This window comes from Mauremys reevesii, linkage group 24 (assembly GCF_016161935.1).
Source record: "Mauremys reevesii isolate NIE-2019 linkage group 24, ASM1616193v1, whole genome shotgun sequence".
Taxonomy (NCBI): Eukaryota; Metazoa; Chordata; order Testudines; family Geoemydidae; genus Mauremys; species Mauremys reevesii.
Window position 1 is genome coordinate 9326614 of NC_052646.1, and position 25389 is coordinate 9352002.

General features: G+C 51.8%; 2 protein-coding genes across 5 annotated transcripts in view; both read left to right on the forward strand.

The window, feature by feature from the left end:
* Positions 1–17016, forward strand: part of F11R (F11 receptor) — a 48259-nt gene extending 31243 nt beyond the window's left edge. Inside the window, exons 3-10 of the mRNA XM_039512401.1 lie at positions 3877–3990; positions 6952–7095; positions 9250–9452; positions 9538–9640; positions 10959–11066; positions 11647–11656; positions 13411–13459; positions 16839–17016. Of these exons, the coding sequence (XP_039368335.1) occupies positions 3877–3990; positions 6952–7095; positions 9250–9452; positions 9538–9640; positions 10959–11066; positions 11647–11656; positions 13411–13459; positions 16839–16874 (767 nt within the window). The 3' untranslated portion in view covers positions 16875–17016. The remainder of the gene's footprint in view (positions 1–3876; positions 3991–6951; positions 7096–9249; positions 9453–9537; positions 9641–10958; positions 11067–11646; positions 11657–13410; positions 13460–16838) is intronic.
* A 4910-nt stretch (positions 17017–21926) lies between these two features.
* On the forward strand, positions 21927–25185 carry LOC120390335 (interferon-inducible GTPase 5-like). Of its 4 annotated transcripts, none has more exons than XM_039512923.1 (2): positions 21927–22061; positions 23776–25185. In XM_039512923.1, exon 2 carries the CDS (start codon positions 23807–23809, stop codon positions 25016–25018), a length of 1212 nt encoding a protein of 403 aa, XP_039368857.1. In that variant the 5' UTR covers positions 21927–22061; positions 23776–23806; the 3' UTR covers positions 25019–25185. The 4 variants fall into 4 exon arrangements, with proteins under 4 accessions (XP_039368857.1, XP_039368855.1, XP_039368858.1 ...); XM_039512921.1 differs by having other exon boundaries at positions 21940–22061; positions 23780–25185; XM_039512924.1 differs by having other exon boundaries at positions 21947–22145; positions 23780–25185.
* The last annotated feature ends 204 nt before the right edge of the window (positions 25186–25389 follow it).

A 25389-nucleotide genomic window follows, 5' to 3' on the forward strand; every position in this document is an offset into this window, starting at 1 on the left:
TGATAACACAGGCCATAAGTCTTCCCTGAATTCATTCCTGTTTGAACTAGATCAGATCTTCTGAAAAAACAAGTGATTTTAAAATTGCCAATGATGGAGAAGTTGTGTTGATTGCCTCCCTATGCAGTCAAGGTGTAGTTCCACCCACTGGCCTTTCCCAGATGGGGAATGATCTCTGGCTGAGGGCTGGTCTACGCTGAAAACTTACATCGGCATAGCAACATCTCTCAGGGGTATGAAATCCACCCCCCGAGACAGCTGTGCCAACCTAAGAGCACTAGGTGAAAATGGGTGCTCTGTGGGCAAGTTCTTTTCATCCAGGACCCTCAAATGCAGGGACACTCTGCTCAGGCCGCATATGCTGGAGCAGCCCACATGGGTCACTTAAGACACAGAAGTGACGGCCACTACCAGTGTGAGGCTAGTTAAGCCAGTATCAGTCAACACTCTCTTGAGCATAGGTCATGCTCCAGGTTCGAGCGCTGGACAGAAGGTGAAGAGAATATCGGCAGAGCTGGCTGTGATGGGTTGGATCACAGAAACCCCCTTGGGAGCTGCCACCTGATGTGCCAAGACTACTTCTGCTCCTGCTTTCCCTACCAGCTCGGGGCCCCAGCACCCTGTCTTGCTGAGCCAGACACTCCCATCTGCTCCAGCAAAGACCCAGGGTCTGAATTACTTGCCCCAAAGCCGCAGGTTTACCTGAAAGCAGCTCACCGAAGTGTGCTTGTCTTTAACACTCAGATGCCCAACTCCCAGTGGGGTCTAAACCCAAATAAATCCGTTTTAGCCTGTATAAATCCTATGCAGGGTAAACTCATAAATTGTTTGCCCTCTGTAACACTGATAGAGAGAGATGCATGGCTGTTTGCTCCCCCAGGTACCACGCTGCCACCCTCCCTGGGTCACTTCCCACCAGAGTCTGTGTTGGGGTTTCCCATGAGACGTTGGGTCCTCTGTGTTCAGCAGGTTCAGTCGTTTCCAGGGTCTCCTCCAGTTGCCGGGGTGCAGGCAGGCCGTGAACAGCTTCACTGCCCAGCATAGTCAGAGGCTGGCCCTCCACAGGAGCTTCCCAGGCAGGTCCTTCCCCTGCGGCTTCCAGCCCAGAATGAGCTGGTCTCTCTCCCTTTATACTATTAGAGCACTTGGAGCATGCCCGGTCTTGCCAGGGAGGCGGGACTTCCGCTGTCAATACCTGGGGCTTTACCCTGTCTGGGCTAGTGTGGGGTAAGTGGACTCTATACAAAGTGTCAGAATTTCTGTTCCAAAGGGGGCAGGAGACTGGCATTATTGCCCAACACTGTCCTCCTGCAATGGAGTCCAGGTATCCTGTTTGCCTTTCCTCTGATTCCCCTGGTCCCCAGCATGATTTCCAAAATCAAGAGACAAAGCCACAATCATTTGTGTAGCTCCCAACTGGCCCAGGCAGTTTTGGCCAATGTCCAGTGTCCAGACCTTCTGCCAGTGTCCATCAGACACCAATCCTCTCGAGACCTGATCTCCCAGCATCCTGGCCGGATACTCTATCCAGACCTGAAGTCCCTGCACCTGACTGCCCGGATGTTGGCTGGGTGAACGACACAGATGCACTGCCTTAGACAAGTCTAGGAGATCCTTATACAGAACACTGGCTTTTGTCAAGAACTACACATTGGACTTAGCTGCCAGGGCAGATGTAAAGTTTGGGAGAGCAGTATTACAATCCCTAGTTGACTGATGCAGTTGACTCTCTTCATTCCCACTCTCCAGAGGGGACACTGATGCCCAGTCACCTACAGTGGAAATGACACCGACCTCGATGTTATTCATAAAGAATGACCACTGGCACGGTATGGTGACAAAGGCACTCGGCCAGGTTTATTGCCCTCAGGACACAGTCCTAGTGCCCTAGCTCTGCGGTTACAGGTGCACTAACACGAGTGCCCAGTCAGCAGCAGGAGTCTCTGCTGGCCCCGAGGTCACACAAAGGGTTAAGGCAAAGTACCCTGACATTTGTAGGCTGAGATAAATAACTTACGTACCACCTTAGGTGCTCCATGACATCTGTTTACCTCCCCTTGTTCCTGATATCTTGGACAAAACATCCCTATTCATTATTCTGTCAAACCATATCATCTTGTACTAGATTAGGGTGTATCTGTACTAGCTGGAATACATTTACATAAATATCTAGTGCCTAGTGCACTAGCAACAACTTTGACAAGTTCGTGTACTGAATAGTGAGCTTACAAGCATCTGCTTTAATACACGGCCTCTGAAGTCTTTCTGCACTCAAAGCAAGACTATAGTAGTTTTGGTGAGTATTGAATCTTTGAAATTCAAGTACTTCTTGTTCTAGAGATTCCAGTGTCCATGTCTCAGATGAAATGTAGATGAAAGTTTGGGGCTTAATAGCTGTTGTATCGGAGCATAATGATGAGGTTCAGGGTGGAGATTATGACTGAGCCCAAACAAGATGACTGAATTAGTACAGAATCTGGAATGGCCTCTGGCAAGTTGAACTACTAAATCTTGGGTAAAACTTTCAAAAAGTACCTAAGCGGCCAGATTGTCAAATGTATCTAGGTGTTTATTGATGCAGATCAGTGCCTAGTGGGAGTTCAAAAGTACCTAGGTGGGCTTGAAATGTAACTCCCATTGGTTTCACTTTTACAAATCCCAATAGGTGCCTCCCTGCATCTTTAGGAACGTAAATACCTTTGAAAATCTGGCCTTAAGCGATTTAAAAGCTCCTAAGTCATTTAGGCATGTTTTGAAAATTTTACCCCTATTTAGTTTTTTTAAAATGTCAGTTGCCAGTGATAACTCCATCTCTAGTTTCCCAGGCATTCAAGAAGGAGCGGAACGTAGCTCCACTCTGCTTCGGGCTGTCAGATTATGTCCATTTTCTAATTTATTGTTAATTTTGGATTGACACCTACAGGAACACTGATTTGTAATCTAGTAAATCTCAGAGTTCCCAGTAGATTTAAATACAATACTTGTCCCTGCTAGTTTCTGCAGCTTCACAATCAATTTCCTGTTTTAAGTTTTCATAAGTGAATTTCTGCCCTTTTGCTGATTGAAAGACCCACATAAACTGACCAGACAAGGCAGCATTGAAACAGACTATACCCAAAGTGCTGCCAAATGCACAAAGTGAACAAAAAAGCTCGTTAATGTTTTTGTTCCATTGATTTTAGTATTGCATGTCAGCAGTAGGCTGCATTTTCAGACCCATGTGACTTTAAGATGGTGGCCCCCAAGAAATGGTAGATTTTTAAGGCCAGAAGGGACCATTAGATCATCTATTCTGACCTCTTGCATCACGCAGACCAGAGAATATCACCCACTTACCCCTATATTGAACCCAATCACTTGTTTGGCTAAAGCTTCTCTTCCAGCAAGGCAGCCAGGCCGGATTTGAAGGCATCAAGAGTTGAGGAATTCATCGCTTCCCTGGATGGTTCCAATGGTTAATCACTCTTTTAAAAAACAATACAGTATTGTGAGCAGGTCTGGCTTTTTCCTGCCATTGGTGGTTCTTCTGCCTTTCTATACCCAAGAGCCCTTTAGTACCTGGTATTTTTCCCCCCTGAGAACGTACTTGTACGCCATAATTATGTTATCTTGCAATCTTCTTTTCAATGAACTAAACAGTTCTTTAAGCCTCTCACTGTTAGGCATTTTTTCCAACCCTCAGGATTCAGGAAAGATGATCCCTTCACACTACATTGTAATTGGTCCTGGGTATAAATGAAAATCTGGCTCCCAGTCCATTTTAAAACAAATATGTTCGTGGCTTAGCTCTGCCAAGTGTTTACAAATAGGATCTTATTACATGACATTACCTCTGGGGTGCAGTACAAATGCTGACTTATTGCTGTTTCTTTCCAGCAATTGAAATACCCTGTGCTGCGTACGCATCGCAAAGCGGAACAGCCAGGGTTGAGTGGAAGTTTGAAAAGGGCTCTTCAATAGCGCTGATCTATTATGATGCGAAAGTCACAGGTACGTGAGTCCATTGTACAGAATGTCTGAGGGCCCCTTTATGGTCTCTGGGCCAGGTGTTGGATAAGCACAGGTTATACCAGCTGTTGCAGCATCTGAGGCAGGGTGGATTGCTTTATATCAGAGCGCTTTAAATGATCCATTTTTTTTTATCTTGTTTTGCATTTGTACTTTTCAGTTATTTTCAGTGGTGGCTTCTGCATCGGTTGATGGGTTCACTTGCGCCCACAGATATCGTGAAACCAAGGGTGCAAAAACAGAAATACATTGTTTCCCAGCCCAGTGTGAATGGGAGGGCCCCAGCGGGCGTGGATGGGGGGGAGGGGGAATGGGGGAAAATATGTTGCAGAGTGAGCCTGCCCTCCACCTATCCTGCAACATCAGCTTCTGCCTTCCTGCCCCGGGTGTTGCAACCTGGTGCATGGGGTAGCGGCACTACTCAGGTTTTGCCTTGTCTAATCAAGGTGCCAAACCTGAGTGATGCTACAAGCACATGCACCAGGTCACAATGCCTGGAGTAGGAAGCCGGGCCCAGCCTTGCAAGACAAGAGCCAACGCTGTAGGTAGGGTTTCCAGGTGTCCGGTTTTCGACTGGAACATCCAGTCGAAAAGAGACACTGGCGGCTCCGGTCAGCACCACTGACCGGGGCATTAAAAGTCCAGTTGGCAGTGCAGCGGGGCTAGCAGTCTCCGCAGCGCAGCTCCCGGGAAGTGGCTGGCATGTCCCTCTAGCTCGGAGACGGCCACAGGGACTCCGCGCACTGTCCCCTCCACAAGTGCTGGTTCTGCAGCTCCCATCGGGCAGGAACCACAGCCAATGGGAGCTGCGGGGGTGGCACACAGAGACACCTGGCCACCCCCAAGCTGGAGGGACATGCTGCCACTTCCCAGGAGCTGCCTGAAGTAAGCACCGTCCGGAACGCGCACCCTGAACCTCCTCCCGGAGCTCCCTTCAGCACCCCAAATCCTTCATCGCTGGCCCCACCCCAGAGCACGCACCCCATCCTGCACGCCAACCCCCTGCCCCAGCCTGGTGAAAATGAGCAAGGGTTGGGGAGAACGAGGGAGGGAGAGAGGGGGGATGTAGTGACCAGGGGAATGGCCCCCTCAGTAGCTTAATATAGTTCACCCATTGAATCGGGAGGCTGCCTCCACCCCCTGGTTATTTTTCTAAAGAAGTGTTGATTTTTAGTAATTGGTATTCATTTAAAATATGTTCATTTGCAACTAAATAGAGTTTTACCCTAAGTTTGCTGGTGCTCTTTGCTAACCAGGTGGATCCACATTTAGTTAAGCAATTATATAACTTAACATACATTTCTTCAAATTCTTAAAGATTACATTTTTTATTGTTTGAAAATGGGGAATTATGCATTTATTTACTTGATTAACATTTTTTGTGATTGATTTGTGTTAAGCTCTGATCAGATGGAGATTGGAATTCAAATAAAAAGGCATAAAATCAGCATTTAAACATTTTTAAGCAGTTAAATAAAACTACCTTCCATGCACTAGATAAATAAGAAAAGTTTGGCAGTATGTTTAGCATTTAAAACTGATTTATTAAACAAAGAAAGTATTATCTGTAGTTTAGCGAATTGAACTGATTGTTTCTGGTCACCAAGGCAAGATTTTAGAGCTAGTAGATCTCATTCTCTTACAGCTACTTTTTATTCATAGACTGCAAGAAGAAAACAAGCTTTTCTCCCTTTTCAGCTCCCAATTGGTTTAATGAATGAACTAGTCATTCAGATGAATTAGTTAATAAACTGAAATGGGAAAAAAAAATTCTCTCTTCATGTGCAGAAGACGCTACTGCTGTCCAAAGCTGGTTCAGCATGTCAGTAAACTCTGGTTTCAAGACTTTAGCATGTGACTTCCGCCACTTCAGTGATCTGACTTTCTTTAAAACTTCAGTAGTGAACATACTGTTCATTTTTTTTTTAAATTTAATTTAAATTATTTTAATAGACGTTAGTAAGTTTGGCCTTAATACAGGTTGTAATAATTTGACATTTATTTTTGAAAATAATTCTGTATCCAATTTAAATTAAAAACCTTTTTTAAAATAATGGATTTTATCCGCTCTGATCCGAAGTGAGGTCTTTAGCTTGAGTCCTTCTGAACCAGGTCAGTCTGTAACTTCCCAGTATGGGCAGGAAGGCACAGACATGAGCAGCAGTTACCCCGATTCAGCTACTTTCCTACAATGCAGTGCTTCACATCTGGAAACTAGCCAGAAGCGCCTTCTCTTAGTAACAGAGCTGGCCCCTATGGGATAGGTGTTTCAGGAATCCCAGCATGCACTGGTGCTATCATGGCTGAGCTGTGGTGTACAGATGTGCTGAGGTGTTACAAAGACAGGCGAGAACCAACCAGCCATTTTGTGTCCTCTGTCCGAGCGATGGCTTCCTCGCCTTCTGCAGACCCCTTTTGTCACTCAGCCATGTCAGCTGAACAGTTTGAGAACAATCTTTTAATGTGACTGGTGTAGCCACACGTGGCGTTGTTGTAGATTGCTTTGCCTGGAATCAGCTTTACCACTGCTAACTAATTTCTTAAAAAGCACCAAGCACTCATGGGAAGAGCTGTGAGGAAAGAAATGGGGTGGAATGACCTCCTCACTAACTAGTTCATATCTGCCAGCAGCATAGCATAACAGAACCCATCCCTTAAACCCTGCAACAAACCTCTCCGTCCCCCAGCCAGCTGTGATTGGGCTGGGTTGAGTATTGGACATCGGGGCGTGTCGCTTCCTTCTGCAATGGGGAGACTTCTTGTTGTATTTGAACTGAACTGAACCCCATTTAATCAGCTCTTCTTACCCTGCTCTCTGTTCTCAGGCTGGTTCTTGGGGCTGCCCCCTCCCGTTCTCTACACCAGCAGCCTGTTCTGGCTCTCACTAGTATTTCTCCACCTCTGAGTGCTCTCAGCCTCTCACTGTCTCCCCTTTCTCTGCAGACCCCTACAAAGACCGTGTTACGTACACACCCACGGGGATTCGTTTCAGTTCGGTGACTCGGAAGGACACGGGGAAGTACATCTGCGAGGTCCTCTGGGGCACTGGCCAACTAAGAAAGTCAGAAGTTGACCTCATCGTCCAAGGTACTAATGCCGTTCTGTAATTACAGCTTGGGACCGGTTGCCATGGCTAAAAGTTCCATGGTTTCTAGTCTTGGAGAGAGGGGGCCCCGGGGGCATGTTGCCAACTGTGGGCAAGGAGTGTGTTTTTCATAGAGTTGAAGCTCAGAAGGGAGCACTATGAACTTGTAACCTGCGTGGCACAGACCGGGGAGCCTCACCACTGACTCCTGCCGCAAGGAGGGTGGTATTTTTCCCTACTAAGAGCCCAATGGCTTATTTGAACAATGTTGCTCTCCGCACACAATGGCATCATCAGTGGCTCGCAAACTAGCCTGAGGTCTCTGAAACAAGACTCTTTCCACATTGGACTTAGACTCTAGGGAAGCCTCAATCGTCTGAACCTGGTTATCTGAAATTCTCCCCCATCTCCCTTGACCATGGACCTGCAGGGCCACAGTGGTGCATGAGTGGAGCTTTAGGGCCTTCCTGAGAGCAGCGTCAGTCCTGCTGGAATAGAGCCGTGGAATAAGGCTGCTTTGGGCAGTGGCAAGTATCCTGTAATCAAATCAGGCTAGCCAGGTTTGAAGGGGTGCCCTGGGGAAAGCCTAGTGCCCGGATTATCCAATGGTTTCAAAAGACTCCAGTTCTGTTGGCTCCGCATCTTCAGAACCGTTGAACACAACTGGTTCTCGAGGAATGCCTCGCACGGGTCAATGCATAGCCCATTGTGGCAATGAAGAAACAATCCTAGCTACACGGGGGCACCGTTATTTCTGTAACACACGCTCAGGAAGTCTGACACTGTAACTGTTCCCCCTGCTGACGTGGGCACGTCCATGCTTCCTCTTGCATTACGTGCTAATGGCATTTAAGCAGAGATCTCCCTTCATACAGATGTGCTGTCAGTCCACTTCTTCACACCTTGAAGACTCACTGTCAGCACCAATCTGAACCCTGGGTGTATTGTCTGTAGAGATCAATGGAGACTGACCAGTCCTCACCCCAGAAATGGCCCTTCATGGCTGGGCTGAGGTCCCTGGGAAAAGCTTAGGGGGGAAGATTGCATTACTTTTACAGTGCCTGCTCTGTGGCCGTACCCAGAGCCTCACTCACAAATGCTGTCAGTGTAGCACCTTTCACCAGCGCTGCGAAATCAGTCACCGAATGGGAGCCCAGTGTTGGACTAAACTGTTTCCTTCCTTCAGTATCGCAGCAGTTTTGGTCAAACATTTTGTATTGACAAGTTGTTCTATGAAAGTGGGATGGACACTGGCTTCACCCACACAGTGTCACACCTCTCACCTGTCAGCAGGGTGGCTACTGCCAGCGGCTGGGCTCGTAGTCAAAGCGTTAATTCCTGGTCAGTGACACTTCTCCCCACATGCACTTGCCATTTATGTTGAACGCCAGGCACCTGATTCTGTCTCCCTGCTCTTCGTACAGTCGTTTGCACCAGAATCCCGAGAGTTGCTCTGGTTTAGTTGCATTCCGCACCCATTTTACTGTGGTGTAAATGGCTGCCCAGGGAGCAGGGCAATGGAAGATCCAGCCCAGTGAGTGCCATTAATCCGCTATTGAATTAAAGTGCAGCTAGTTCAGAACCCACCCAAGGAACTGCTGCTCTCTGTGGAATGTGTCCCAGGAGATCCAGACAATAGTGCGGCTGGAGTTTAAAGAAAAGTCCACTTCTACTTGTAGTTGTGCTGACATGAGTATAATCAAGCTTCAGGGCAGCACAGGATCTCTGCATGGGTCAGGAAGGAATCGCTTTTCACTCCTTCTCCATCACAATTAAAGGTGCGTTATCGGGGAATGACAGTTACACTGGCCTGAGCTCTGGAATGTCACTGATCAGCCCTGGAGCAGTGCCGAGAAAGCCCTGCCAATGGAAGAGGGCCCAGCCACTGACTTAGTTAATGAGTCAGCAGACTATCAAGCTAGACATGGATGCTGCTCACCATTTACTTCCCTTAAAATGAGCTGGACATTTGTTTGCCTTCGTGTCTCTGAGCAGGTCCTCTAGTCTAATCCAGTCAGTCATGGGTTAATAAGCACAACTTAACAAATGCAAATGACTGTGTCTTGGGTGTGCTTAGGGCAGGGGGTCACAGCGATGGGTTCAAAGCTCTGTAAGGTCATTTATAACATGTGCCTCTTTGCCTTCTCCACTGGCAGTGCCACCCTCCAAGCCCGTTGCCAAGGTGCCCACCTCGGTGACCATCGGCAACAAAGCTGTGCTGACGTGCACGGAAACAGATGGCTCTCCACCCTCTACCTTCCAGTGGTACAGGGACAACATCCTGATGCCCTCCAATCCCAAGACCAGTGAGAAATTCAGGAACTCCTCCTACACGATCGACACCAAGACAGGAGTGCTGGTACGTGCTGGGGAGGGGGCTGCCTGACTCGCGGGGAGGTCACGCCTCTGTCCATGCCTCTCTCACACCTTCTTTCCCACTCCAGACGATTGAGCCCGTAACCAGCTTCGACACGGGGGATTATTTTTGCGAGGCTCAGAACAACGTTGGGACTGCTCAGAAATCTGAAGTCATCCACTTGGAAGCCAGTAAGGAAATGGGGACTTGCAGAGCCTGCGTGTGGGTGCGTGGTTGCGTGTGCATGTCCGTGCTGGGCTCTTTGTAAGCTTGCAAGTGACTTCCAATAGCCAGTGCTGTCACTGCCCCTTCCCCGGCCTCCTGCAGCTACTCCCTGTTCTGGCTGCGATAGATTAAAGGTTGGACAGTGCCCAAGTGTCTTGATGGGAAAACAGGCATGTGCTTTGCTGGAAGGGGTGGGGAGAGCCTGGAACCAGAAGCCCATTGGGCTGCCCTGCTAAAAGAGCAGAGAACGGAGTCTCCTGAGAGCCGACAAGTGGTTCTTGGCGTGTCCTGCCTCCTACATGATCTCCGGAGCTGGGCCCCGGTACAAACAGACCCAGAGGAGGTTCCCGCTTTAGCCTAGTGCACCCTGGGATTGGGAGTGACTGAGGTTGGGAATAGGTGTGTTTGCTGGGCCAAGCGCCGGTGAGAAGCATTCCAACCGTCCCCTCTGAAAAGCTACCGTGCCGTCAGCCCCCATTCCCTGGAGCTGCCCAAGCCATCCTGTTTTCCACCCTTGGTCTGGTTTTAGCCCTTTGCAACATTAGACCCATACAGTGGAGCTCAGAAGACTGCAGATCTTCGGGTGCCAGGTCCATGCCGGTGCTCCCTTCCCAAGCCACGGCCAGTTCCCCTCTGAAAGCCTGTCGACTTCGTGTCAGGGCAGGGCTGAGCTCACTGGAACCAAACAGCAAAGCAGCAGAACGGGGAGAGGTGAGGCCTGGCAGCCCTTGGCGTGGCTCGCAGGCTCGTCCCAGGCTAGGCTGGCCGTGGAGTGTTGCCGTTCTCAGCCGCTGCCGTTCCTGCTGCGGCTTCCCAATGAGTGGAAGCAGCTAGCACCAAGCGCTGACCCCAGCGGTGTGGCGAGGGGCTGGTGACTGCGAGGCAGGAAGAAATGGGAGGTGGAGCAGGCTGGGAGCTGTCTTAGCATGAAGGGAGCCATGAATGGGACAGCAGCAGGGTTATAATGACAGAACATCCCCCCCACCCTGCCCGAGCTTCCCAATCTGTGCCCCGCACAGTGCCGGCTGGGTTCCCTGGGGCAGGCTCCTCACCCCTAGCTGCTTAAATCCATTAAAGGCAACGGAGACAGCGTGATTGCCCTTGAAGGAAGGTGGGGTCCAGTCTCCCCTGGTGATTGCAACTAGACAGGTTAAATCCTTTGCTGGTGTCACTCTCCCACGGGGGCAGTTGCAGATGTGAAAGTGTTTGGGATCCTGTGGCATGCAGGGGGATCTGTCCACGTAAGATCTCCGCAAGCCGCGCTGATGTCATTCTCTCACCCAGCTGAAGTCAACGTGGGCGGTATTGTGGCAGCTGTGGTCGTGCTGCTAATCGTGCTGGCACTGGTTGCCTTCGGCATCTGGTTCGCCTACAGTCGTGGCTTTTTCAGCAGTAAGTATTAAGCTACCCACTTGGGCTGCGAACATACCTCTCCCCGCCCCCTTCCACTTGCGCTCAGCCACCCCCGTGACCCTAGGTAGTTCCTTGGCTGCTGCTGAAGCTATTGGGAGAAGCCATTGCCTGGCAAGGGGGTCTCTGCTCCCTGCACCTTCTCTGTGAAGGGGCAACTGCGCAGTGGGCTCAGGCTACCTGTGATGCAGCAAACTTCGGCTGCCTTACCCCTTTCAATGCCGAGGTGCTGCCTGTGGAGTTCTTGACCCTGTTGGGCAGCTCTCCATCAAGCCGCCTTTGACTCAAGATGGAGCATTGCAGGCTGTGGTGCAGAGCTTGCTTGGCTGCGTCGTGGTCAGGCCTGTGCTCCCCCCTTCCGTGAATCTATCTCGCGTCCCCGTGCGCGTGTGACCCGTCTGCTCTTGGCCCAGCCAATTGAGTGCACTCTGAAAGCGGCGTGGCCCCCGGAAGCCTGTGTTGCTGCCCACTGTCGCAGTGCCAGGATGCCACCCCTTGGAAATGGGACGTGTTGCTCGGCTGCCAACATTTAACCATCCTCTTTCTTCTTTTTCCCTTCCAGAGAGAAGAGAGTAAGTGGAACTTTGTACTCTGTTCAAGTGTGTGCCTTGTTTTCTGTCCGTCCTCCAAGCCTCTTCCACCCCTCTTGTGCTCCTGGCCTGCGGAGGTCCTTCCAGCGTTGTGGAGTGGGTAGAGTTCCCCTGGGGCACCAGGACTAGCCAGACTCCGCCACCTTCTCCGTGGCAGTTTAAGTGCAGCCTGGAATCTCTTCCTTGCAGCGGGTAGAGTGCCAGGTGCCAGCGCGTTCGCCAAGCTCTTCCCCGCACCCACTGTGCCCCAGCGTAGCTGCTGTGAGACACATTGCTGGCCCCCCCGCCAGGTGGGATCTCTGGGTCAGGAACAGTGGGGAGACTTTGACCTTTCCTCTTGGACTAGGGCACATGTTTCCGCTGTCCCCACCATGGATCGCACCTACCCTCTAAGGTCCACACTGTCCTGGCTCTATTCCAGCAGCATCTTCCAGCCGAAGACAAGGACTAAGCCTCCATCAGTGCAGTTTTCCCCACCCGAAAGGGTCAGCAGTGGCATCTGGGTGGAGCACTGTCTTCCCCTGTTCCCAGGATGGCAGTGCTGTCTTGTGTCCCCACCTCTCGCTGGCTGCAGAAGAGGCTGAGCAGGGCAGTATGCTGCCTCTAGGCCAGGCCAGGCCAGGCACAGGCTCCTTCCCCTTATCCAAAAGAAGTCAACAGCACAGGAGCGAATAGCACCTGCATGAGCTTGCAAATTCCCCGCTCCACAGCTCTGCTCGTGTACCTGATCCACAGCCCCCCACTTAGACTCATAGACTTTAAGGTCAGAAGGGACCATTATGATCATCTATTCTGACCTCCTGCACAACGCAGGCCCCAGAATCTCACCCACCCACTCCTGTAACAAACCCCTAACCTGTGTCTGAGTTACTGAAGTTCTCAAATCATGGTTTAAAGACCTCAAGATGCAGAGAATCCTCCAGCAAGTGCCCCGTGCCCCACTTCCAGTGCCTCTGCCAATCTGCCCTGGAGGAAACTTCCTTCCGGACCCCAAATATGGCGATGCCCCAGCTCCTCCTCGCTCTTCCGTCTCACAAGGGTGTCGAGAGGCACTCGGATATTACACAACAGGGGACAAAAGCCCACAGATAGATGGGTGACCTGCATTCTAGCTGATTTCTAACCCCATTCCTTAGACAAAAGATCACCTTTCCTTCCTAATACGCAAAGCACTCAGACAGAAAAAGCATTTACAAACCATGTTTGGACTCCTCTTCCAGCTCTGCCAATACCCCCTGTCCTGACCCTCCTCAGCCCTCACTTCTGTGCCACGTGGCCTGATTATACCAAGTTACAAGCTGGTTCTAACACGGGGACTGAAGAGATCCCAAAATCTACTTGGCACCCAAAGCAGGCTGGGTATCAGGACTAGGCCCCTTAGCTGCTCTCCTCCCAATCCCGTCCTTGCGGCATGCTGGGTATCGGATGAGGAAATAGGGATGGAAGGAAGAGGCCAGTCTGTCAAGCATCCCCCCTGCCAGAGCTGGGGAGGCTGTGCCTTGCCTGGTGGGGGTTGGGAAAGAAGGGGCAAATCGGGCATCTCCCGTCTATCTTTTGGTGTGAAGTTTGATGTAGCCAGGTGGTTAACCTCAGCTGCCTGCTAACTTGCTTCCCCAACATTGCTGTCTGTCTGGCCGACACTGGTGGGGTACAGGGGCACAGCTGGTGCTTGGGGTGTGGTCCGAGGAGCGATCAGCCCTTGTGAAGTGTCTTAGTTTAATTCTTTCTTGTTTTAGCAGCACCAATAAGCAAGTTATCTACAGCCAGCCGTCCAACCGGAGTGACGTAAGTAGAACCGCCAGCCAGGCGGCTTTGCTCTGGCAACCCAGAAAGTCTTTTGTCCCCAAAGAAAGAACTTTGTTCCTGGCTTCTTGAGTGTCAGGGCTGCGATCAAACGGCCTGCAGGCTTTGGCAACCCCTGAGAGAGGCACGGTGTAACCCAGCTACAGAGCCTGGTTACAGCAGTGATCTGCCCACGTCTTGTGGCTTTATGGAGCGTCCGAGACGCACCTCGCCCAAAGCCAGCCACGTCCGTGGAGGGAAGGACAAACTGGTGGATACACACTTCACCTGACGAGCTCGGTTCATTTGCTGGACATCGCTGATGGTTCAAAGCTTGTCCATGTGTTGCCAGCCCAGTGTGTTTCTGGCTAATGACTTGCTCCGAGACTTCCTGACCTTGAGAGGAAGGATGGCTCAGTGATTCGAGCATTAACCAGGCACTCAGCGGACCTGGGTTCAATTCCTCGCTCTGTTACACTCAGCTGTACGACTGTGGGCACGTCTCTGAGGCTGTGGTTACAGTTAAACAGCTAGCTGCTGCTGTTCCATTGACCTAGCGCTTTCTACACCGGGGGTTAGGTCAGCTTAACTACATGGCTCAGGGTGTGGATTTTTCACACCTCCGAGCAACACAGCTGGGTCGACTTAACGTTTTGGTGTAGACTTGGCCTTAGTCTCTCCAGCCCAGACCCATCAAGGTATTGAGGCTCATAACTTCCACTGGAATGGAGCCTAAATACTTCTGTGGATCTGTGCCTCAGGTACCCAGTTCCCTGTGTAATGGGGATAAAAGCCCTGCCCTGCCCCTGGGGGCTGTGAGGATAAATGCATGAAAACCCCTGAGGTGCTCAGATACTGTGATGACTTGCGCCAGATCAGTTACATAGATAATTACTGTAACCGCCGTATAAGTCAGGTAGGTAGATTCCCCAGCGTCCCAGACAGTAATCCTCCTGGGTGTGGTGGGAGTTGGTGTTCCACTGTTCAGAATTGGCCAGGTTTGCTGGAGGAGCCTGTGTATCAGAGCCCATCAGTCACTGTCAGGCCTTTGAGACCTTCTGTTCGGTGTACATTTGATTCTCACCAATGCCTTTCCTCTAAGGCTTGAGCTAAAAATGGGGCCTCTCTAAACTAGAGAAACTCATTTTATATTTTGAGAGTTCACAGGAGTAGAACCTGCCACTCAGCAAGGAGTTCCAAGTGCCCCCTCCCCCCCAGCACTGCCGGTGCGGCTGGCCCCTCAATACAGAGACAGTCCTGACACATTATCTCCAGCGAGGAGGATTTCTCTCTTGCCACGAGACTGTCTATAGAGCCGCCCTGCTCAGTCTAACACTGCAGCGCCACCCCCCCACCCGGCGTTTGTTTTGAGGTGCTAGTCAGTCATGATCTGCCCTGGCGAGAGACGTGTAAACGCATCTCCTTCTAGTGCCTCCACCCACACCCCACCCAGTGAAAACCTGCTGTGCTGGCTCTGTAACTTTCACTCCTTTCGCAACCTCGAGTCGCCCTTCGATACCGAGCCAAATGTGCATGAAGGTCTCCTACGGGGCATCGTTCCCGGCTGTGTTAGGTGATTCTAGAGTCAGAGATTAAGGCCAGAAAAGACCATTCTGATCATCTGCATAATGCAGGCCACGGAGTTCACCTGGTGAACCCTGCGTCAAGCCCATAACTTCTGACTCAGCGAAAGCATCGGGCCGGGGCCTCCTTGATGCCGCTAGCTGAGGAAGAATGGTGAAGGGCAGTTGTTAGTTTTCTTCCCCCCAGTTAGAGAACCAGTCAGTCTGGCAGCTATGGTGCAGCTTACTAGTGTTGCATGAAATTAAAGAGTTAAAGCCCCTGATTTTTAAAATGAAAACCATCCACCCAGACACATAGCGTGGGGTAAGGGAGCTCCAGTGCATTGCTTGGCCATGCAAGGCATTAAATCAAGGACCGTTCAGTAATGCTATGCTATGATCCCAACTAACCTTATTCATGTGCTAAATAGGCAAAGGCCCTCAAAGTGAAACTCCAGTGCAAGAGTGTAAATCGAATGACTAATCAGTGCAGTGAGAAATAAGACTCATTTTTAGTGAATGTAATGTAATTAAACAATCAGCCCGAGGCCATTCTGAGAGTCAGATGGAGACTGGGACGCGCACGCTGAGTCTTTTGTCTGTCGTCAGACAGAGGGAGGGTAACACTTTCAAAAGCACCAAAGTTCTGTTTTCAAAAGTGACGTAGGTACTTAAGAGCTCACAGGCCGGATTTCTAAAGGATGTCGGTGCCTAAAGATGCAGATGTGTGCCTGGGTGTTTTTGGAAATCTCCCTCGGTGCCTATCTGCATGTTCAGGCACCTAAACGCCATTAAAAACCTGGCCCCAAGCACCTCCACCACTCTTGAAAATGGGACTTTGGAGCCACTTAGCCGGGACTTTTTGCACAAAAATGTCAGGAAAATTCTGTCTTTGCTGCGAGCCCAGCGCCATTTGCTGGTCTGGGGTAGGGAAAACAGGAGTTATTGCTAGTGGTAAAAGCCAGAGTCAGGATCTGGGAGTTAAAGGGTTCTGTTCCCAACTTGGTCCCTTACACCTACTGTGCCTCCACTTACGCATTTGTGAAATGGGTGTAATACGTCGTCGTGGTGATTCAGTTGTTTAACAGCTTGGGCTCCTTGGCTCAGGTATTACATACACGCCGCTGGTGTGTTCTGCTCTGTCAAGTGGTGCAGCCACTCGGGCCGCTTCCCCAGAACACAGGTAGATCTCCCATGGGCTCCACACAAGGCACAGAGGGACGTGTACTTGACAAGACCCAAACGCTGCGTGCTAGGCACACGGATTGATGCTGGAGATGGGCTGGCGGAGGAGTTGCGAAGTGGATTCTCACACAGGGCTGGAATAACAGAGGGTGTTGCCAGGCCAAGTTTCTCCTAAGTGAACAGCCAGCTCTTCCCTGACACATGGCGGCTTTGCGATGAGAGAGGTTGAGCCCATAAACATAACTTCGCCTGCAACCTAGTCTGTGCTTCTCCCCAGAAAACCCAGTGCTCTCCTGCTCAGCCGCTTGGTGGTGGCTGCGGCGCTAGACCTGCCCCCAAGAGCTCAGTCTAGGTAGACAGGCGAGACAAACAGGGTGGGAGGGGAAACGGGCACTGAAAGCAGAGGTGACTTGCTCAAGGTGGGAGGCAGAGCGGGGACTGGGACCCGGGTCTCCTGATCCCCAGCCCAGTGTCCTCGTTGCTGGAACTCGCTGTTTCTCCTTGGCCACGCAGCACCATGAGCTTTTCTCTCCGAGGGGCTCGGGGATGGGGGCAGAGGGAGCAGGTTTGTTTTGAAGGACTCGCTGTAATTCGTGTACATGGGAATTCACTGTGTCTTTCTTTCACTCCCCCAGGGAGAATTCAAACAGACCTCGTCCTTCCTGGTGTGACATTGGCTCCGGATCGGCTCCCCCTCTCCTGCCGACGTCCTGCCCCTGGCCCTATGAACTGCTGTAAATGTTCTGTGTGAATTACTGTAACTCACTGCGATTTTAACTATTTTTTTTAAAAGTTTCACCTAGTGCCTTTTTAGTCATGTTCTAGACTCTCCTTGTCCCATCGAGTCGTGGGGCTGGAGTCTTGCCCGCTGCGCTACGGGTGACTTCGCATAAGCCAATCTTATTTTCCTAAGAGCGACAGACCCAGCCGAGGGGCTCCCCTGCCACTTGCTGGCGTTGCAGATTGCTCACCCTGCTTTGGGGATATCCGCTAGCACCGGGCTTCCCCAAGGAGGGTGAAATTCAGCCGGTGCGGCAGGCCAGCGTGAGGCCTTTGCAGCACCGTAGTGCCACTTAAGCCTGTCGGAGGGTTTTATGCTGCCAGAAGTGGCAGGCTGGGGAGCCCTGGTTATGCTAAAGCACTGAATGTAGGGAACGCAAGTATGTTTTTTGTGACTGTAGAAGATTGTTGCGTGGTGTCCCCATCCCTGCCCCCACCGTCACTGCTGTACTAGTGTGTCAGGATGTCAGCTTTGTGGTGTCTGAACAGGTTGAATGCTACATCTCCCTGGAGCAGGAGGTGATTGGTGAGAAGGGATTGGGGCATAGCAACGAGATCTAAGGGGGCTTGACCACCTCTCCCTTGGCCTTTGTTTTGGGTGTGAGGCAGCAGAGAGAAAATCCAGTCCAGAAGAAATTGAGAATTTCTTCCCACTGATTTACGGCCCTGCTTGAGCTCTGTTTCAGCCCAGTTTGGCAGGGCCAGGAGAGCCTTCCAGAACAGCTTGGTTCTGTCTGGCATTTTTGGGCCAAACCTTGATTGAAACCAGATTGGCTGGCACAGCATGGAGACGGAGTTCACACCCTGCCGTGGGCCATATCCGAAAGGTGCAGGGGGCCGCGGTGAGACCTAGCAATGCTCTGCAGGCTCTTGCTGTTCAGAGTTGTGGGGTGGATTTGGCTTTCTCGAGGGAGAAGTTCTGGGCCCTTCCTCAAGGCAGGTGCTTGTAGAGGCTTGCTATTGAGTCGCCTTGTGCTGCTTCACCCTGCACTCCCCAGTGCGACGCCGGTGCACCCAACCCTGGCTGGTGTGGCCAAGCGGCTGCTCCTGCTTGGGAAGGAAGATGCAATCAGCTTTCACATTGTTAGTTCTTGGGTCACGCTTTGCATGGAAGATGCTCTGCGGGGCAAACAGCTGTTCGGCTGGTGACTGGGTGAGACGGCTAAAGGTGTGTAGGTGCCTTGTTATAACCACTTACATTAAGACCCTGTGGTGGGAAGGGGCCTTAGTGCAAATGAGACTCAGACCTGTAGGGCTGAATGGGAAGAAGGTGAGTGGCTAGATCCCTGAGCACTCAGCCTTTAAATGCCTGTTGTAGGTGCCTCCTGAGCACTGAGCTAGGCAGACACACCTACAGAGTTTACATCAGGGTAACAGACGTCCTGACGATATTGGGATTGGCCCGGTATTAGGGGCTTTGTCTTATATACGCAACGACATCCTCTGCTGTCCATCCATTCCTCCTCCTCGGGGGAAAAAAGTGTCCCAATTTTTCCAGTATCTGGTCACCCCAACCTCAGTATGAATGGCAGGAGTTTCGAACCGCCACACATCTGGATCCATTGAGAAATACGTGTAGAGAACGAGGCTGTTGCAGTGACAGAGCTGCCGTCTGGAGGGAGCAGGAAAGGGGCTGCTTCCAGGCTGCGGTAGATGGTGCCTCGTCCGTGGAATCTGTATTGTTCTCTCGCGGGGCTCCAAAGCAGACTGGATTGGTTACCAGGAATAATGGCGGCTGGAATCAAATCCTTCACTTTGTTGGGTCACAGTGCGTAACTACCATGGCAAGAGCTCTCCAGGAGGCCAGACTCCTCTCCCAACAGCTGGACAGATGTAACTGTTGGCTGCTTTTTATTACAGTTCAGCAAGAGAAACCTTACCAGACCTTAACTCCAAAGCCTGAGACACTGTAATAGTCACATTTTAAATCGCTTTAAAATACTTGTGTAATTTTATCTATTTGTAACTGGAAATAAACCCTTTGATTTGAGTTCAGTCTCCCCGAACATTTGGAAGGAGGAAGGTGGGGCTGGCTTACTAGGACGTGGAGTGGACTGCAGCTTTCCTGCCCCCTGCTGGTCAGTGGTGGAACTGGAGGGACTGCACAGTAGTTCTATGCATCTAACACAGTGGTGATACTCAGACCTCAGTAGTTCAGGAGCCAGATTAGCAATCAACAATATTACTCTTCATATTTAAACAGTATGACGGGGGAATATTTAGTTTTCATATGTTCTCACAGCAAAATGACTGACCAAATATTATTATTTATATCAACTACAAATGGTGGTTAACGTAGTAAAAGCATCCCGACTGGTTGTTAATTCATCACACGGCGGTTTAATTTCATGTGCCGCAAAGAGCTGCAGGAGACACATTCAAGAAAGAGCCACTCGTGAACCTCAGTCTGAGTGTCACTGATCTAACAGCTGGGTTGGCATCCGAACTGGGAGCAAATTGGGGGTGGGTGGGAGGAGACCGTTACTCTTGACGGATTCAGGCTGAATTCAGCAAATAGTTTGGGCTGAAAAAAAGGTGTATTTTTTTAAGTCAATGTTTCAGTTTTTTATTTAGAAAGTGTGTTTTGTTTTCTAATTCAGCCAATGTAAAAAACACCAGAACATGGCTGAGTTGAAAAGGAAAACTCAAAATTTCACTTGAGCCAACCAAAATGTTTGTTAATCCAGAGCAAGAATTTTTCACTCGGACAACAGTTCGGGAGAGCTCTCCAGTCGGCATAACGGGCTACACGAGCGATCTTACAGAAGCACAGCTGTATTGGTGCCACGGTGAGCTCGTAAGTGTAGACGTGGCCTTAGTAGCTGGTGAGCTCCAGCATGTTCCCTCAAATTTTTTACATCCATGTATGGAATGAATGTATGTGCACCCATATGGAGGTGATGTGTGGTGGGGGGTGAGGGGTTTGGCGTGTGGGAGGGGGCTCAGGGCTAGGGCAGAGGGTTAAAGGGGGGGGTAAGGGCTTGGGGGGCAGAGATGTGGGCTTCGGAGCGTGGGAGGGGATGCAGTCTCCAGCTGGGGGTGAGGGCTTTGGGGTGGGGCCAGGTGTGAGGAGTTTGGGGTGTGGGAGGAGTCTCGGCTAGAGCAGAGGGTTGGGATGAGGGCTCTGGGTGCGGCCGGGGATGAGGGATGTGGGAGGAGGCTCAGGGCTAGAGGAGAGGGTTGGGGTGTGGGGGGATGAGGGCTCTGGGGGAGGGCTGGGGATGAGGAGTTTGGGGTGTGGGAGGAGGCTCGGCTAGAGCAGAGGATTGGGGTGTGGGAGCAGGCTCGGCTAGAGCAGAGGATTGGGGTGTGGGAGCAGGCTCGGCTAGAGCAGAGGGTTGTGGGGGGATGAGGGGTGTTGGAGGAGGCTCAGGGCTAGAGCAGAGGGTTGGGGTGTGGGGGGATGAGGGGTTTGGGGTGCACAATGGGGCCCTGTTCTCTGCTGGCCCTTAGGCACTACCCTCAGGCACTACCGTCACACACAGCTCTGTGCTGGAGACCATGGCTCGACCTGGGGCTGCGTGTTGCCTTTCCCACTGCCGTAGGCGCTTGAATCAGAGCAAGTCGGCTCCACGTCGATCCAAACGAGGCCGCAGTGAAGCTGGGGGATCCCTGGGCAGGAGCTGAGCGGGTAAGGCCCATGTCCCTGTTGTGCCGTTTGGTCAGGACACCCAGAACCACAAGCCTTGGTGTTACCCTTCTGCCTTAGCAAGAGTGAGCTTTGCTGGGGATTAGACTGTGTGTCAGCTCCCTGCTCCGCCCGGCTCACCAGCAAATGCCTTGAGACTCTGCCAGCCTTTTCCTTGCCTTGCAGGTCACATTCCCTGACCTGCAGTTCCCCAGAGACGACTCTGCATCCAGTCCCTCTCCTGGGACACTCAGAAACTAAGTTCACTGCCTCCAAAGAGATGGGGCACGAGCCTGTCAGGCCAGCTGAGGGCTCACTTTATACTTCAATAGAGCAGCTCAGAGATGGCTGATAGGAAAACTCAGAAGTTTAACAAAGAGCGGAGATTTGAGGAACAGAGACAGCTGGTTACAAACAAAGCTCGCTGTCTACTGCCTAAAACTTAATTTTAGCAGGTTTTAATCTTTGCCTAAGCAGTTTTCTCACTTAGCTCCTGCCTTTCAGGCTAAGAGGAAAAGGATCTGCCCTTCGCAGGCTTTCAGGTGCCATCCCTATGTCCTCTGAGTGAGGGAGAACCAAGCTGGCTTTCTGCCTCCTATCGCTTTTCCAGTCTCTTGTCTTTGTCTCAAGAGCCAGGAAGCCTTTGGGGGAGGGGGCGCAAACTCGGACGTGTAGAGAGCCCGCTAAGTCGTTTTCTCTGCTGCTCGATGGCTTTGTTTATCTTATATGTAAATGTCCTTTCATGGGGCTCTGCCTGTCATCAAGCCGCTCAGAGAGGGGAACCCCCATTCCTTGGTCTGGGGCAGCCTTGCTATAGGCACTGCCTCCCAAACACAGGTGTAAGAGCATATTGCCAGCACTCCTACGTCGTTCTCTATATCCACACACGATGATTTTCAGGACCAGCCTGTCACGTGTTTATGGATGATACTTTCCATGACAACAGTGTATTGGGGACAGTGACCGTCAGGCCTAGGGTGAATTACTGGAGCGTGGGCCCTTTGCCAGTGGGCCCCAAGGATCAGACTGGGGGAGAGCATCAGGCCCCTAGAGGGGATTGCAGTCAGGATCTCGTGGACTCTTATTTTCCCTTTGGAAAGTCTCTAATAAAGTGCCTCATCCCTGGTCCGCTCTGTGGAACAGTCCCAGCCATACAGAGCCAGTGGGGACGGGCCCAGCCCAGAGCAACTGCTTAGCCCCGTCCTGCCTGGGACATTTCTCCACAGCTGTCACCGAGCCCCTGGATGCAAATGAACAATGAACGCAGTGGATCACCACATGGCTGCTGACATCACATAATGCTCAGCCAGCCAATCGGCATGTGGCTACAAGATGTGATCACGTTTCCATGGCAGTCATGGATGGTGCTGCAGACACACCTGGGGAAAAGATGCTGGGAGACCCTGGGGCGGAGGCCAGCCTGGTGTGAATGGGAGTAACCCGCTCTGAGGTGCGGGCAGAAGCTGGTTCCCCGGTGTATTGAATAACCCTAGCCAGAACCATCTCTGCACCCAGAGCTTCCTCGGGAGGGCAGGTGGGTGAGGGAACTGAGGGGCTGGGAGTGAGGACACCTGGGTTCTATATACAGCTCTAGGAGGGGACTGGGCGTCTAGTGGTTAGAGCACAGGGCTCTGGGATGCTGGACTCCTGGGTCTATACCGAGCTCAGGTAGGGGAGTGGGGTCTAGTGGTTAGAGTGGCTGGACTCTTGCCTTCAGCACTGTAACTGTCAGAGTAAGTCAGTCCGACCCTCGGCTTTCATCTTTCAGCACCACTGGGAGTCACCAACTTTTTCCTTGATGACCCTGCCCAGTTCTGTGGAGCTGGTCTTGGTGAAAGATTCCTAGTTGCTCGTTACCTCACACGTAGGAGGCCCTGCCAAATTCACGGTCATAGGATTTTAAAAATCATAAATTCAGTTTCAGATATTTACGCCTGAAATTTCATGGTAGTGTAACCATGGGGGTGCTGACCCCAAAAGGAGGTTGGGGGGGGGGTTGCAAGGCTATTGTAGGAGTGGGGTCATGGTGTTGCCACCCTTCTGCTGCTGACGGCAGCGCTGCCTTCAGAGCTGGGCAGCCGGAGAGCCGTGGCTGCTGGCCGGGCACCCATCTCTGAAGGCAGCGCTGGTGCCAGCAGCGGCGCAGCAGGGTGGCTTGGCACAGTATTGCCCCCTTACGTCTGTGCTGCTGCTGGTGGGGCAATGTCTTCAGAGCTGGGCGCCTTGTCAGCAGCCGCTGCTCTCCAGCCACCCAGCTCTGGCGGCAGTGTAGATGTAAAGGTGGCAGTACTGCGACCCCTCTGCGATAGCCTTGCAACCCCCCTCCCCACAATGCCCTTTTGGGTCGGAACCTCCAGTATGAGAAACACTGGTCTCCCCTGTGAAATCTGAATAGTGTAGGGTACAAGGACACAAAAGGGGGGAGGGATAGCTCAGTGGTTTGAGCATTGGCCTGCTAAACCCAGGGTTGTGAGTTCAATCCTTGAGGGGGCCACCTAGGGATCTGGGGCAAAATCAGTACTTGGTCCTGCTAGTGAAGGCAGGGGGCTGGACTCAATGACCTTTCAAGGTCCCTTCCAGTTCTAGGAGATTGGTATATCTCCAATTATTACCTATTACCTTTTTTTTTTTTTTTTTTTTAAGACCAGATTTCAGAAGGAGGGAGAGCAGGTGTCATGGTCAATGACACATTTTTCATGGCCATGAATTTGATAGGGCCCTACTCCTACTATCTCCCACCCTTCAGCTCCACTTCTGCTCTTGCTTCAAGCCCATGTTCTCCCTCCCAGCCAGCCCACACTGGTGTCTGATGCTCTGGGAGGTCAGAGGGGAGGGAGCTGCCATAGGCCAGGCCAGGGAAGATGCAGGCTGGGGGGGTGGGGAATCCCAGCCGAGGGGAGGTCTGGAAGCGAGGCAGCGGTAGGAGCTGTGATAGCCCAGGCCGGAGGAGATGGAGGCCAGGGTGGGAATCTCAGCTGAGGGGGAACTGGATTTCTGGGAGGTCAGAGGGGTGGGAGCTGCCACAGGCCAGGCCAGAGAAGATGGACGCTGGGATGGGGCTGTGTCTCTGGGAGGAGCTGCCCTGAGAGAAACACCTAGAGGAGGGTTTCAGCGGTTCAGCGTTCCCAGGAACTCACACAAGAACTGGCCTTTCCCTCTGTAAGGCAGGGGCTGCTGCAGCTTGCTGGAGCCGACATGGCCTCACAGAGCAGTGAGGGCATCATCAAGCTGTCGAGGGAGGAGCTGGAGGCCCTGAAAGCTGCCTTTGAGGAGGGGAACCTCGCTGGAGTGGCCTCCAGGCTGCAGGAGATGCTGGAGTCGCTGGAGACCGTCCAGCTGGACGTGGGCATCACGGGCGAGACCGGCTCTGGGAAGTCGTCCTTCGTCAATGCCCTCCGGGGCCTGGGCGATGAAGATGCAGGTGCCGCCCGCACCGGTGTGGTGGAGACCACCAGGGAGCCGACTCCATATCAGCATCCCCGGTACCCCAACGTGACCATCTGGGACCTACCGGGGATCGGCACACCCGATTTCCACCCCGACACCTACCTGGAGCAGGTCAGCTTCTCACGCTATGACATTTTCTTCATCATCGCCTCGCAGCGCTTCACCGCCAACCACGCCGCTCTGGCCCGCCACATCCAGGCCATGGACAAGAGTTTCTACTTCGTCCGCTCCAAGGTGGATGTAGACCTGGATTGCTCCCTCAGGCGCCGGCCATCCAGCTACAGCGAGGTGGGGGTGCTGCAGGAGATCCGGCAGAATTGCCTGGAGGGTCTGCGGGCCCAAGGCATCCACTCGCCCCAGGTCTTCCTCCTCTCGGCCTTTGATCTCAGCAAGTACGACTTCCACCTCCTGGGGGAGACGCTGGAGAGGGAGCTGAGCCACCACAAGCGGCACGCCTTCCTGATGGCCCTGCCCAACATCTCCCTGCACATCCTGGAGAAGAAGAAGGCAGCAATGTTGGAGCACATGTGGCTGGTTTCCACCGTGGCCTGCGGTATCCACGCTGCGCCCATCCCAGGGCTCCTGATCTCCTGCGATGTGGACGTCCTGGCCAGGACCCTGCAAGGTTACTGCAAGGGCTTTGGCCTGGATGACGACTCTCTGGAGAAGCTGGCGGCACAAATGGGGCAGCCAGTGGAGCAGATGAAGGCCGTGATCAAGTCACCGTTGGCCAAGGAGATCTCCAACATCCTGGTGGTACAGCTGTTGATACAGGCAGGCAGCGAGGCACCTAAGCTAGCCAATGAGGTGCTGAGCTCTGTCCCGCTCCTGGGCTCACTTGCATCCGGAGCACTGTCTTTTGCCACCACGTACAAGATGCTGAGGAGCTTTGTGAATGCGGTGGCTGCTGATGCCCAGAAGGTGCTTATTAAAGCCTTCAACTTGGATGCTAAGAAATGAGCCAGAAAGGAGGAGAGAGAGAAAGATTGAAACACCTTCTGTGAGGCAAAGGACCAAAATCCAGTGCCAGGTGCAGACAGGATTCCAGCATCCCGTGGAAATTCCTCAAGCTTCCTACCTGATGTCAGAATTTCATTCCAGAGCTGGATATAAAATCCATGATTGAATTTCTAAAGTTTCTGCTGCATTTGTTACTTTGCTATTTAAATGTCAAATATCTGAGCTGGTTCTGTTGTCACTGACACTGGTGCAAATCAAGGGTGAGTGTGTTGTATACCAGGAGTAACTCTGTTGTAAATACCTCACTGTAAACCAATAGTAAGTCCATCTTAAATAGGTCGTCATAAACTGTGGGTAATTCCATTATAAAT